Source organism: Octodon degus, unplaced genomic scaffold (genome assembly GCF_000260255.1).
Source record: "Octodon degus isolate 3935 unplaced genomic scaffold, OctDeg1.0 scaffold00136, whole genome shotgun sequence".
Classification (NCBI taxonomy): Eukaryota; Metazoa; Chordata; class Mammalia; order Rodentia; family Octodontidae; genus Octodon; species Octodon degus.
The window spans coordinates 2,559,184-2,571,364 of NW_004524712.1; the positions used below are offsets into that span (position 1 = coordinate 2,559,184).

General features: G+C 45.2%; 1 protein-coding gene across 1 annotated transcript in view; it reads right to left on the bottom strand.

Annotated features, from left to right (window-relative positions):
- Nucleotides 1-330: 330 nt before the first annotated feature.
- Nucleotides 331-12,181, bottom strand: part of Rpusd4 (RNA pseudouridylate synthase domain containing 4) — a 14,653-nt gene continuing 2,802 nt past the window's right edge. The window contains exons 3-7 of the mRNA XM_004641399.2: nt 6,647-6,848; nt 3,443-3,536; nt 3,223-3,367; nt 1,758-1,855; nt 331-1,212 (exon numbers count right to left, since the gene is read on the bottom strand). Of these exons, the coding sequence (XP_004641456.1) occupies nt 973-1,212; nt 1,758-1,855; nt 3,223-3,367; nt 3,443-3,536; nt 6,647-6,848 (779 nt within the window). The 3' untranslated portion in view covers nt 331-972. The remainder of the gene's footprint in view (nt 1,213-1,757; nt 1,856-3,222; nt 3,368-3,442; nt 3,537-6,646; nt 6,849-12,181) is intronic.

The window sequence follows — 12,181 nt, forward strand, 5'->3', positions numbered from 1 at the left end:
AGGAGATTTAACACAAGATAAAGGAAGTCCCCAGTTCTGCCAAAAAAAAAAGGGGGGGCCAGGGAGATGGCTCAGTAGAATAAGCGCTTCCCTGGCAAGCGCAAGGGCCTGAATTCAATCCCCAGTTCTGCCAAAAAAAAAAAAGATAAAGGAAGATATAAAGTCTAAGTCTTTTTTCTAATGTTCTCTGACTAGCCCACTCCTTTTCTGTATTTTCTAATTCTCTTATTTCCACCACCCGCTCTTCTAATACTGCTTACTCTCCACTCTTCTGAGCATTACTGCTCACATCTCCCTAAAGCAAAGTCAATTATCAACAGCTCTTAAGTATAACGTTCTTGTCTCAAGCTTGGTTTATTGGAGACACAAAAAACAGCCAAAATACTTAGGTCTTACATAAACAAATAGCGTCATCTCATTTGTTGTTTTAAATTCATGGTAATAGCATAAAAATAGGGAAGGCTGAGAAAGGTCTGTTACTCTTACCAGGCCTACTCTTACCAAAGGGGATACATTCTAAGACCCTCAACAGATGCCTAAAACCACAGGTATGGTTTGCACATACTAAGTTTTTCCTATGGAAAGGATTCCATGATCTGTGTTTAACTGCTATGGTCCTTCCAACTATGGGCATCCTCTTGACAGATCAAAAGCTTTCCTGTTGGATGAAAAGTCTCTGACCACAGAGTTTATCCTTTAAATCTCCTTTTCCAACTATTGCCCCCATATGCCTCCTCCTGGGCTCACTTCCATCTTGGCAAGGAGACTGTGTGGTGGGGACACTGCCAGCCAGCTTTCCTACAGGGTGGCCAAACTCTCAGTAAATAGACATTATTCTCCATTAAAAGCCCAGAAGCAGCTGGGTTTCTTCAACTTATCCCACCTGGCTCTCCTGGAGTCTGTTCCCAGTGAGGCATTAGAAATGTCCATGAAACAAAGCAAAGAGTGCAGGGGCCAAACTGCTCAATGTTTTCACTGTGCTTCCAGCGGCCTGGCTTCGTTGTGTCCATTTTCTTCTTGATTTGGCATTCCTAAACCCAGACGGCGTAGGGAATGTACAAAGAATCGAGGAAGCCTGCAGACCAACTGGAGTTCCTCCTTCCTGAACCCCAGGGGAGGCAGGATCAGCTGCCGGGCGTGCAGGTGCAGAGGGATGTAGCGAGTCTTTGATTGCTGCAGCCCCAGTTTCTTTAGGGTGCCACCAGGAAGCTTCTACACAAAGAAAAGACAGACCCTTGAAGGCAAGACCAATGATCCACACTTCAGCACACAAAGATCTTCACTTAGGGAATCAACACTAAGCCCGGGAAGACCCAGGAACAGGGAGCCCTCTTCAGGGACACACACAGGAAGGACTCAAAACCCAGGTAGGAGACCACTGCGAAGATGTTCTTATTGGTTAGTGTTCTGCCTTTCCAAGAGAATTGGCTAAAATATTAAAGGGTAAAAAAGATGTCATCATGTTTCATAAACTAGCATGAAAGTTGGCTTTAAGTTGCAGAAACATCAGCCTCCTAACAAAAATCTCAAACCAAACACGTGAAACAGTAAAGCTTTGCTAATAGCTTTTGCAGTCCATGACAATAAGTAACTGCTGCTGAATTCTCTAAAGCTAGATAACCAATATGGCACCACGTCTGGAGTCCATCAATACTTACCTGTTATGACTCACTTCAGGGTGAGTTCTTTTGTTTAATGAAAAGAAAGCACAGGTTCTTTCCCTTATTCTGACGCACATTTGATTAAACTGGTATTACCTGAGGAGCTAACCTATTCCAGTCTGAGTACTTGTGATCACCAAGGACTGGACAATCCAACCCAAAAGACAGGTGAACTCGAAGCTGGTGTTTTATGCCTTCAGAAAGAATTAGAGAAAAGAAAAAAAAATTATAAGCAACAGAAACAATATTAGAGCTGGCATCTGCTCCAAATCATATTGAATCAAAGCACATTAAACTGGCAAAGCTCTTACTCCAGTAAGGTATTAAAAAATAAGCTATGGGCTGGTGAGATGGCTCAGTGGTCTAAAGCACCTACTTAGAACAAGCTAAGCCAAGCAAAGCACAGGGACCTCGGTTCAATCCCCCAGCACCACATGCCAGCCTGCCTGCCCCCTGGTGGGCTGAGCTGGCCACACACAATAAATAAATAAATAAATAAATAAATAAATAAAATAATTAAAAAAAAAAAAAAAAGCTATGCAGCACTGGCCTGATTAGGAAGGAAACATTAATACTACTTTAAACAACCTTCAACATGAACGTGGTCTCTACCACTACCCTAACATTTATAATTTTACTACATAATGATAAATAGTACTGTTTTGTATAGTTTTAAAACTGATAAAATATGCAAATATTTGCAAATATCTCCCATTTTACCCATTTTTAAGTTAAGTGACACTGGGTACACACCACAGTTTTGCAGCCACCACCATCATCCATCACTACAATTCTCTCATACTCCCAGGGACTGGGGAGATGGCTCAGTAGAATAAACGCTTCCTTGACAAACGCAAGGGCTGAGTTCAATCCCTGGTTTCACAAAAAAAAAAAAAGAAGAAGAAGAAGAAAAAATCCTAAATCTCGCCTACTCCCAAAATGAAGCTCTATACCGATTAAACATTGACAGCTCTATTACCCCTTTCGCCTCCCTCCCCTGGAAGCTCTCAGCAACCCCACTGCACTCCACATCTGATCACTGTCTCTCAGGTATATGACACCTGCGCCTGACCTACTTCACCTAGCACACTGTCCTCAAAATATATTCATGTTGTTGCAGACTCAGAATTTCCTTTAATCCATTTAAGGCTGAAAATAATGTCCCTTCATACACATTTACCATATTCTGTTTTATTCTTTCCTCGATTCATGGACATTTGTGTTGTCTCCACCTTCTAGCTGTTGTAACTGATGCTGCTGTGAGCATGAGTGAGCAACTATCGGCTTTTGATTCTTTTGCAGAGATGTACATATATCTCCAAAAGTATGTTTCCTGGATAGGGTAATTTTTTTCAAGGAATTGCTGTATACATTTTCAAACAAAGGTATTCAGACTGCTACCCACAATCATCCGTCAGATCAACACAAGCACATAGTTACACAAGTATGCTAGACTCTCAGCCCACCCACAGTGCCAGAAGCTCAGATCAAGGCCAGAGGCAGCACAAGGCCCTGGACCAAGTGTGGAAGCCACCCTCCTGCAGAACAGGGGCATGCCTACCGGTCACAGGCTGGAGCTCCAAGAGCGCAGAGGACACAGTGCTGCTAAGCACCTGGTACCGAGTTACAGCAACCTGGGCATTCTGGCTGGTCCGCACTTTCACCATTTTCCCGTTGTCCATGCGGTACCTCGGGGCTAATGTCATCTGAAGTCAAATAAAGCAAGATGAGACTTCTGAAAAAGACCAGAAACCCCAGCCGCCTGGAGGCATTTCACCCACCTTGTGGTGCTGCTGTTGCCCCTGCACCTCCTTCTCAATGATGGGGATATCCACAACACCTGCCGAGGGCACTGGGACGCGTACAGTGACAGCCCTGGGTGACACACAGATAGCTACGTTAGCCACAGAAGCCAGGGAGGATCTCCTGGGAGCTGGCCTTTTAGAGGACACCAGACTTTGAGCACTAACATGAACACTTATTTTATTTTTTTATTTTTTTGCGGAACCAGGGATTGAACTCAGGCCGTTGCGCTTGCCAGGGAAGTACTTATCCCACTGAGCCATCTCCTCAGCCCCAACATAAACACTTCTTATCAATTCTTGTGCCTGCCTGTGATGGGATGAGAGGTAGATCACCCACAAAAGCTGTTTGAAATGGGTCACTATGTTGTAGCAATGGTTCCTGTGACTTCTCTCCTCATAGTTCCTTCCTGTTTTATCTACCTGGAAAGTAGAGTAGGACTGGGCTTGTGTTTCACTGGGTTCACTTATTCATTTATGCGTTTGTTCATTCATTTAGTATATGATCAATGTGGCCAGGGAGATAGTTCAGTAGAATAAGTGCTCGCCTGGCAAGCACAAGGGCCTGAGTTCAATCCCCGGTTCTGCAAAAAAAAAAAAAAAAAAAAAAAAAAAAAAACAACCCAAAGTATATCATCAAAACTTACTATCTTTTATTATTTTATTTTATTTTATTTTAATTTTATTATTTTAAAAGAGACAACCAGCGTGGTGCATATGCTTGTGATCCTAGCAATGAAGAGGCTGAGGCAGGAAGGCTGCCACAAGTTCAGGGCCAGCCTAGGCTACGTGTGAGTTCAACTCTGAACTACACAACAAGACTGTCTCAACCTCCCCAAAAAAGGTACGAAACCGTATCATACTACTTTTCTTTTAATTATATATCTATTAATAATTTGTTTTCTTTTTCCCAAATATCCTACAATTCACACGCATAATTTTGGAAATAAAAGAGGGGCTTATAGAAAACAGCCAACTCTCAAGCTAAGCATTAAACCAAGAAAATCATAAGGATTGTGGAGAACTGTTAAGAGTTTATATCTAGATGTCCCCCCAGAGCCTCATGTGCTCAGAGGTGGGGCTTTCGAGAGTAACTAGATATGGAGGGATTAGTCCACTGATGAGTTTGTGATGTTGTAAGGCAGAGTCTGGTGGCAGGAGGGGACCCTGGGGCGTGGCCTGGAAGGTCTATCTGCCTCCCTCCTCCTTTGTGCCCTGCTCAGACACCATGCCATCAGCTCTTTCCCCTCTGCATGCTGTTCTGCCTTGCAGCCAGCTCACTATGAACTGAAACCTCTATAAACTTCTATGTAAGCCAGAATTTGCATGCATTGAGTACTGTGTCTCCATGACAAGAAAAAACGAAGACAGAAATCCTCTGATCATAATCTATTACAATGGTTCTTAAATTTGATGGTACAAAGAAAGGGAAACTTTAGCAGCACATAAACACACAAAAAGGCAAGCAAGATAATTAGTAAGAAAATAATAAAAAGTAAAGTTTTTCAACATCAGTATGGCAATCTTTTTAAAAATACTCTGGTTGGCATAAGAGAAGGTAAATACTCAACACTGATGATAGTATTATACTCTGGCATACCCTTTTTTTTTTTTTTAAATTTTATTTATTTGTGTGTGTGTGTGTGTGTGTGTGTGTGTGTGACCAGCTCAGCCCACCAGAGGGCGGGGCTGGCTGGCATGTGGTGCTGGGGGATTGAACTGCGATCCCTGTGCTTTGCTAAGCTTGTTCTAAGTAGGTGCTTTAGACCACTGAGCCATCTCACCAGCCCCTGGCATACCCTTTTGAAGAAAAACTTGGATACTATTAAAATTTTAAGTGTGCATACACTTCAACTAAGCCATTCCACTGGTAAGAACTTATTCCAAAAATACTGCTATGGTTTGGATGAAACTCATGCTGATGCTGAACTGCTACTGTGTCGGTGCTGGGAGACAGGACCTGTAATAGGTTATTAGGTTGTTAAGAGGGATGGATGCTTCTCTGGTGGAAATGGTCTAATTCTCAAAGGAATGAGCTCTCGCTGTTATGACATGAACAAGCTGTTACAGCAGCAAGGCTGCCTCTCCCGCTTCTCTCTGCCTGGCCCTTCTACTTTCTGCTGAGTGGAAGCAGCACAAAGGCCTCACCAGCAGTACACTGTGGACTTTCCGCCTCCAGGGCTGTCAGCCAAAATAAAGTTCTTTCCTGCTACAAATTATGCAGGATCAGGTATTGCCACACTAATAGAGCACAGACCAAGGTAAATATGTTCATGCATTTTTAGCTATAGGCTCTATAAAGTGAGAAATTACCTAAACATCCATCCTTACAGTACCACAGAGCTACAAGGAGACAGTTCTAAGTGTACCACAGGAAATGCTCTTCAAAATACATGATCTAAGCAAAAACAGCAGAGTATAAAAGAAGCGATAAATAAAATACGCAGTCATACGATAATATGCTTCCAGTATAACCCTAGAAACCTTATATAAGACACTGTAACAATGATTGCCTCTAAGGAAGGAAATCATACAGATGTAGAACAGAGTCTTTGATTTATGCATTCTTTTTCTATAGCAAAAAAAAAAAAACCTGGGGCCACAGAGATGGCTCAGAGGTTTAAGTGGGGAGCTGGGCACACTGAGCTGGCCACTGATACCAGGCATGGTGGTGCATGCCTGCAATTCCAACACTAGGGAGGATGAAACAGGAGGATAACTATGAATCTGAGCTGCTTAGTAAGACCCTGTACCAAATACATTTAAAACAAACAAACAAACAAACTGATGTAGATCTATATGTACCAACTGAGACAGAGTTAAGTGGAGGAAGAAAGGAGAATGTAAATTGCATAACGTTTTTTATATATAAATTATTAGATGTGTGTGAATGAATTAAGGACCAGATGGCTAAAAACCAAACTGCTTACAGTGACTGCTACCTTAAAAGGCGGAACTAGAAGGGCAGTGCATGAACTTTCAAGGGCTTTTGACTTTATCTTTGTTGTTTGACAATCTTAGCACAGGAATGATATCACATATTTCTGGTATAATTAATCTTGGTAACACTGCTACGCAGCCATAATTAAGAATGATTACTTTCGTTACTAGTTCCTGCTGTACGACAGATGAAATGGGTGCCTCTGCTTATGCCACCTTTATTGCCACCCATGGGCTTCGTACCAGTACTTCTTTGTCACTTGACGGGTTCTAAACAACTCTTGGACTTGATGTGCCACTTCCTTCTCCCAAGCCAGCACCATTACACCTGTGGTTTCCTTGTCTAGCCGGTGGCACAGATGCAAGGGCTCCGCCTTGTGGCCATGAAGCATCTTGGCCAGGATGGGCAATACTTCACTGATGCAGAGCTGGACTCCGGGGCCACCTAAGGAAAGAAAAAATAGAAGTCTGGAGTTTTCACCAAAGAAGTTTTCATGGGAAGTATTTCTTATGTATCAACTGTCAATGTTTTCTACAGTTTTACTACTAGAGAGAGGCAGGGAGCAACAATATCAGTATGCCCAGAGATCTTGTTTGCTGGAAGAAAACCAAGTCCCCAACCTAAACTACTTGGTCAGACTATGCGTTTTGGTAAGCTGTCCACCTGACTCATATGCAATTAAATATTGAGAAACTCTGTCCTGTGGCTTTCTCCTCAGACATACTTTGTAGGACTATAAAGTTCCCGGAGGCATTAGGGAAGTGCATTTAACAGAACTGGCTTTGAGGTTAAACATTCCTGGGCTTTACTCTCTGTACTCTAACTAGCCATTTGATTTCGGACATATTAAGGCACCCAGCCATGGGCCCACTTCCCCCATACCGCCTCCAGCTCTGCTGGGTACCCCAACCACAACTGTGCTGCAAAGATTTAACCTTGACTGTCTGTGCCCAGCTGATTACACATATAGCTTTATTTCAGCTTGCTTCAAGGACTCTATGCTTTGTGCCCAGAACACCCTGGTCCACCCAGGGACACTTTATGACTCCCCTTCCCCATTCTTACCTGCCCAGAACACCCCGACCCAGAGAAGGGCACTTCATGACTCACCTTCCCCCATTCCTACATGCTCGCTGATCTATAAAGTCCGTGCCTCCCCAGCCATCGCTGCTGTTCAGGTCCGCTGAGCAGCCAGGCACATGCTAGCTGCCGTCAATAAAGCACTCCTTTCGCGCCAGCTAACATGAGTGTGGTCTTGTGTGGGTTCGAGGGTGCCTTTTCTCAACAATTTTCCTGTCATTTTGGTGCCAAAAACCTGGGAGGAATGCCAAGGCACCCAGTGCCAGTCCCTCCTGGTTGGGGACCCTTTGGTCCTGTCAGGTGCAGAGCCACCTCTCATTGTTGTAGGGGACCACGAACCTCGGACCAGGCCCCCGCTGACTTCTCACCCACACACCGCCTCTAACTGTAAGTTTCTTTTTGCTTTTACGCCCGTGTTTCATTGCCGCCACAGGTGTCCTCTCTGCCTCTGTCGCACCATCCATAATTGTTCTCCATTCTCCCCAAGAGTCCCTCCTAACCCGTTCATTTCCCTATCCTCTCAATTCTTCTGCAGCCCCTCCCCCTCCCCTCGGTCTCCTCCCTTTACAGTGGCTCTCTGAAGAGTTTCTACAGGGTACCTTCTCTGACTTCTCTCCCTTCTCCTTCCACCTCTTTTCCTTCCTCCTTCTTCTTTACCTCTCTTCACCCCAACCCTTCAGCTCCTCACCTCTCAATTAACTCTTCACTTCCCACATCTTGGTTGGCCCCAACCCTGAGGTGGATCACTCATTCCCTGGGCTCCAAGGCTCCCGCCCCAAAACAAACTTCACAATGAGACCCAATGGCTCCCTATGTCCAAGCTTTCCTTGCCCTCTGCAATCACCCTCAACTCTTATCTCGTGTTCCCCCCTCAACAAATTCTCCTTGCCCTGCATCATGACATTCGAGCTCAATCTCTCTTCCCATCTTTTCCAAATCACATGAGGACCGCCCCTCAGCGCCTGCCTAGAGGCCCCTGCCCAGAGGCCTCTGCCCAGTCTCCTCCACCCTCATCCTATCAACCCACCCCTCCTCCTTTCACCTGCCACAGGTCCCACTAAAGACTCCCACAGTCCCCTCCCCCTCCAAGCGCCTCCGCTACAGCCACGGCTTCACCTTCTGACCTCTCAACTTTCAGGGGCTAAAGTGATACCTCACTTCTCTCTCTTCACCCCCTCAACCACCTATATGGACAGTCTGTACAGCCACATAAACTGCGCAGCTTCTCTCACTGCCAGCCTACAAGTCCAGGACTTGCACATTGTCAGTGCTGCTCTGTTGTGCTGTGCCTAATCCTTACACTCTGCTCACTTTGCTTGCTCTCACTCAAACCTGATGTGCTATATTAGATCTAAATATATATATTAACCATAAATAAGAGGTTTTTACCTTTTTCTGAATTCTTCTTATAAGAGATCTCTTCTAAATAACCTACAAAAGTTCTGACTAGTCTCTCACAATTACAAACCTAAAAAGGTCATCCTAATTTAACTTGGCCAGAAATACACTGTATTTCAAGGTACTCGATACTCAGATAAAATTCGAATAATCAAGTATATTAATTCCTATTTTATATCCTTATCTGTTCATGCCAAGCTAAAAAGATAAATCTCAGCCCTGAAACCCCTCAGGAAAATTTACTTAATCTAACTTTCCATGTTGTCAATAATAGAGACCAAAATTAACTATACACAGTGCCAGCTTTTGGCTGTGACACTTGAGACTCCCATCAATGCAAAACCTTAACAAGGCTTATGCTGAGCCTAAATAACCTGCCATCCAAGCCCTTCCTGGATGGTTTCACATGCAGCAAAGAAGGACACTGGGCACGAGCCTGCCCCAACCTACAGCCATCACTGGGTCATCTACAAGCTTAAGGGTCACTAGAAATGCAACTGTCCTAGCCGCCAGAGTGGGTAAGCTATCCACTAACTCCCTGCCCTCACAGGAAAATTCACTACAGCCAGATCCATCAATACTTGACCTGCTTGGTCTTGCCGCTGAAGAGCAACAACAGGGCTTGGATTCCATGGCCCATATCAAGGTACCTCTGTCAAAGTCCCTAGTCTCACTGGACATCTCAGGTAAAAAAAACAACAACAACAACAAAAAAAACTGTTCTTTTGCTAACACAGAGACCACATATAATGTTCTTCCTGAGTTCTAAAATCATCATGTTAGCTCTACAGTTTCCACAGTGGGTGTTCATGGCTCACCTACAAGACCCCTTCAGACAGGCCCATTGCTTGCTGACTTCAGACACTGTTCTTCGCTCATAATTTTCTTGTGATCCTAACCTGTCCCATACCTCTCACAGGGGGAGACTTCCTCCAAAAACTTTACTTCTTGGGGAGATAGCTCAGTAGAATAAGCATTTGCCTGGCAAGTGCAAGGGCCTGAGTTCAATCCCCAGTTCCACAAAAAAAAAAAAAAAAAAAAAAAAAAACCTACTACTCTCTCACCTCTCTCTCTCCCTACTATGTACATCCCACAAACCCAACCTCAGTGTACAGCTGGCTCCTCCCTCCCTCTTCCCTTGTTGATCATATACTCTGAGACACTTCCAGTCCCACTCGTGCCACACACACTGTTCCTAGACTGATGTGCCTCAGAGATCCCACAGCATTTCTCTACATTCCCCAATACCTGATAGCCCCCAAACATCAAGAGACTCCAGCCCATAGGCCTGCTTCACCATTCCCTTACACCCAGATTGCCAGGACCTCTTTGCCTTTACGTGGACTGACCCAGGCACTCCAATCTCAGCAGCTCACATAGACAGTCCTGCCTCAGGGGTTCAGAGATAGTCCTCACTTCTTTAGCCAAGCCCTTGCTGCTGATCTCAAAACACCTGATTCCAAGCCAGGGCTGCTCCGTCAATATATCAATACTACGCCTCTGCAACATGGTTTCTTCAGTCTCCGATGTGAGCCGTCACTAACAATAAACTTCTAGTTCTAGCTGAGACACCTGACACTAACTTCTATATGGGCATGAACCATCATCCTGTCAACCCTCCTTGCCCCACACCAACCCTCAGGAGTCAGCCCATTTAAACTCATGTATGACAGGTCGCATTTCCTCCAGACCCCTCCCACCTAGCCTGGCCGTCTCGCAAACTACCTTCCCACTCTTTCCTCACTCTGCAACCTCCTTTACTCTCATGCAGACCAGAGCCTACCTAAACCTCACTACATTCAGTGCCTCTACAGGTCCAACCAGGAGACAAAGTCCTCCTCAAAGACATCTCCGCCCCAGCTCTACAACCCCGCTGGCCTGGCCCCTCCAGTGATCCTCACCACCCTTCTGTGGCCAAGCTATTGGAAGAGTCCTCCTAGGTCCATCTTACCACACTCAGACGGTCCCCGCCAGACACTACTCTAACAAGCCCACCCTCAGCATGGATAAGTCTAACTGCACACGCATCAGCTTGTCCCCCACTAAACAGGTTCTCTCAAGATCCTTCTCTTTCCAAGATCTCAGAATGACTTTCCCTTCCTTCACGATCATTACTTCTTTCCTGATGAGTTTTCATTCCTCCATGGCAACCTCCCCCTCCGCAAGCAACTGGGTTTTTATGATTTACGATCCCTTCAATATCAGCCCATCAATACGTCTGCCTGCAGGAGGCCTTAAAACCAAAAAGTTATATCTTGTTCAGTGGGCCCCAGATACCTGACACAAGCTGCAGAAGTTAGAAGGGTTTGCAAGAATGAATTTGTCTGAGTGGAGGTGTTTCATAGTAGGAAGAATATGGAATGGAATTATAAACAGAAAATGAGAAGTGACACTAGCAGCCTACAGGAATGAAGGATACAGATACAGGGAACATTTCAAGTAAAGAATATCCAAAGCTGCTAGAGAGGAACAACAAAGAAAGTGTTCATGATGGAGTCAGAGGAAGTTTCAGACTGAAGTGGTCATGGGTCTTCACCTCTCAGGAAGACCAAAGACTACCTCAGTGCCTCTACAAGTGCAACCAGGAGACAAAGTCCCCCTTAAAGACTTCTCCACCCTAGTTCTACAACCCCTGAGGAAACTCATATTAACTGCCAATATCAGGAGAAAGCCGGTTAAACTTTTTTTCCTGGTACTGGGGACTGAACTCAGGACCCTGTGCTTGCCAGGCAGGCACTTACTCTACTGTGCCATTTCCCTGGCCCCACAAGCCGGATAAATTTTTAATAGATGCTCATGCAGATGTCAGTAGTTTCCCAGCCAGTGGCCCCACTTGCAAACTGGAAAGTACTCCATTCCTGCAGCCGTCCTCTTCACCTCCTCCATCCTAGCCACCATGCTAGGAACAGCAGCCACTGGTACCTCTGTGGGTCTCAGAGTCCCACTCCAACATCACCTTGTAAGCCATATCAAAGAGTCAGCACCCACCCTTCAGTGCCTCACCTTCCAGTTGGACGAACTGGCCCATATGGTTTTCCAAAATAGGCGAGCTCTAGATCTAATGGCAGAAAAAGGTGGCGCCACCTCTTCCTAGGAGAAGAGTGCTGTACATACGCCAACCAAACAGGTGTTATTAGACAAAAGTCCAACTGATGCTAGATCGTGCTCATCAGGTCTGCCAGCTCTCCACACCAGCCTCTGACGCTGCTTCACTATGGTCCGCCCTACTCCCCCAGGTGCATCTGCTTCACTATGGTCCGCCCTACTCCCCCAGGTGCATCTGCTTCACTATGGTCCGC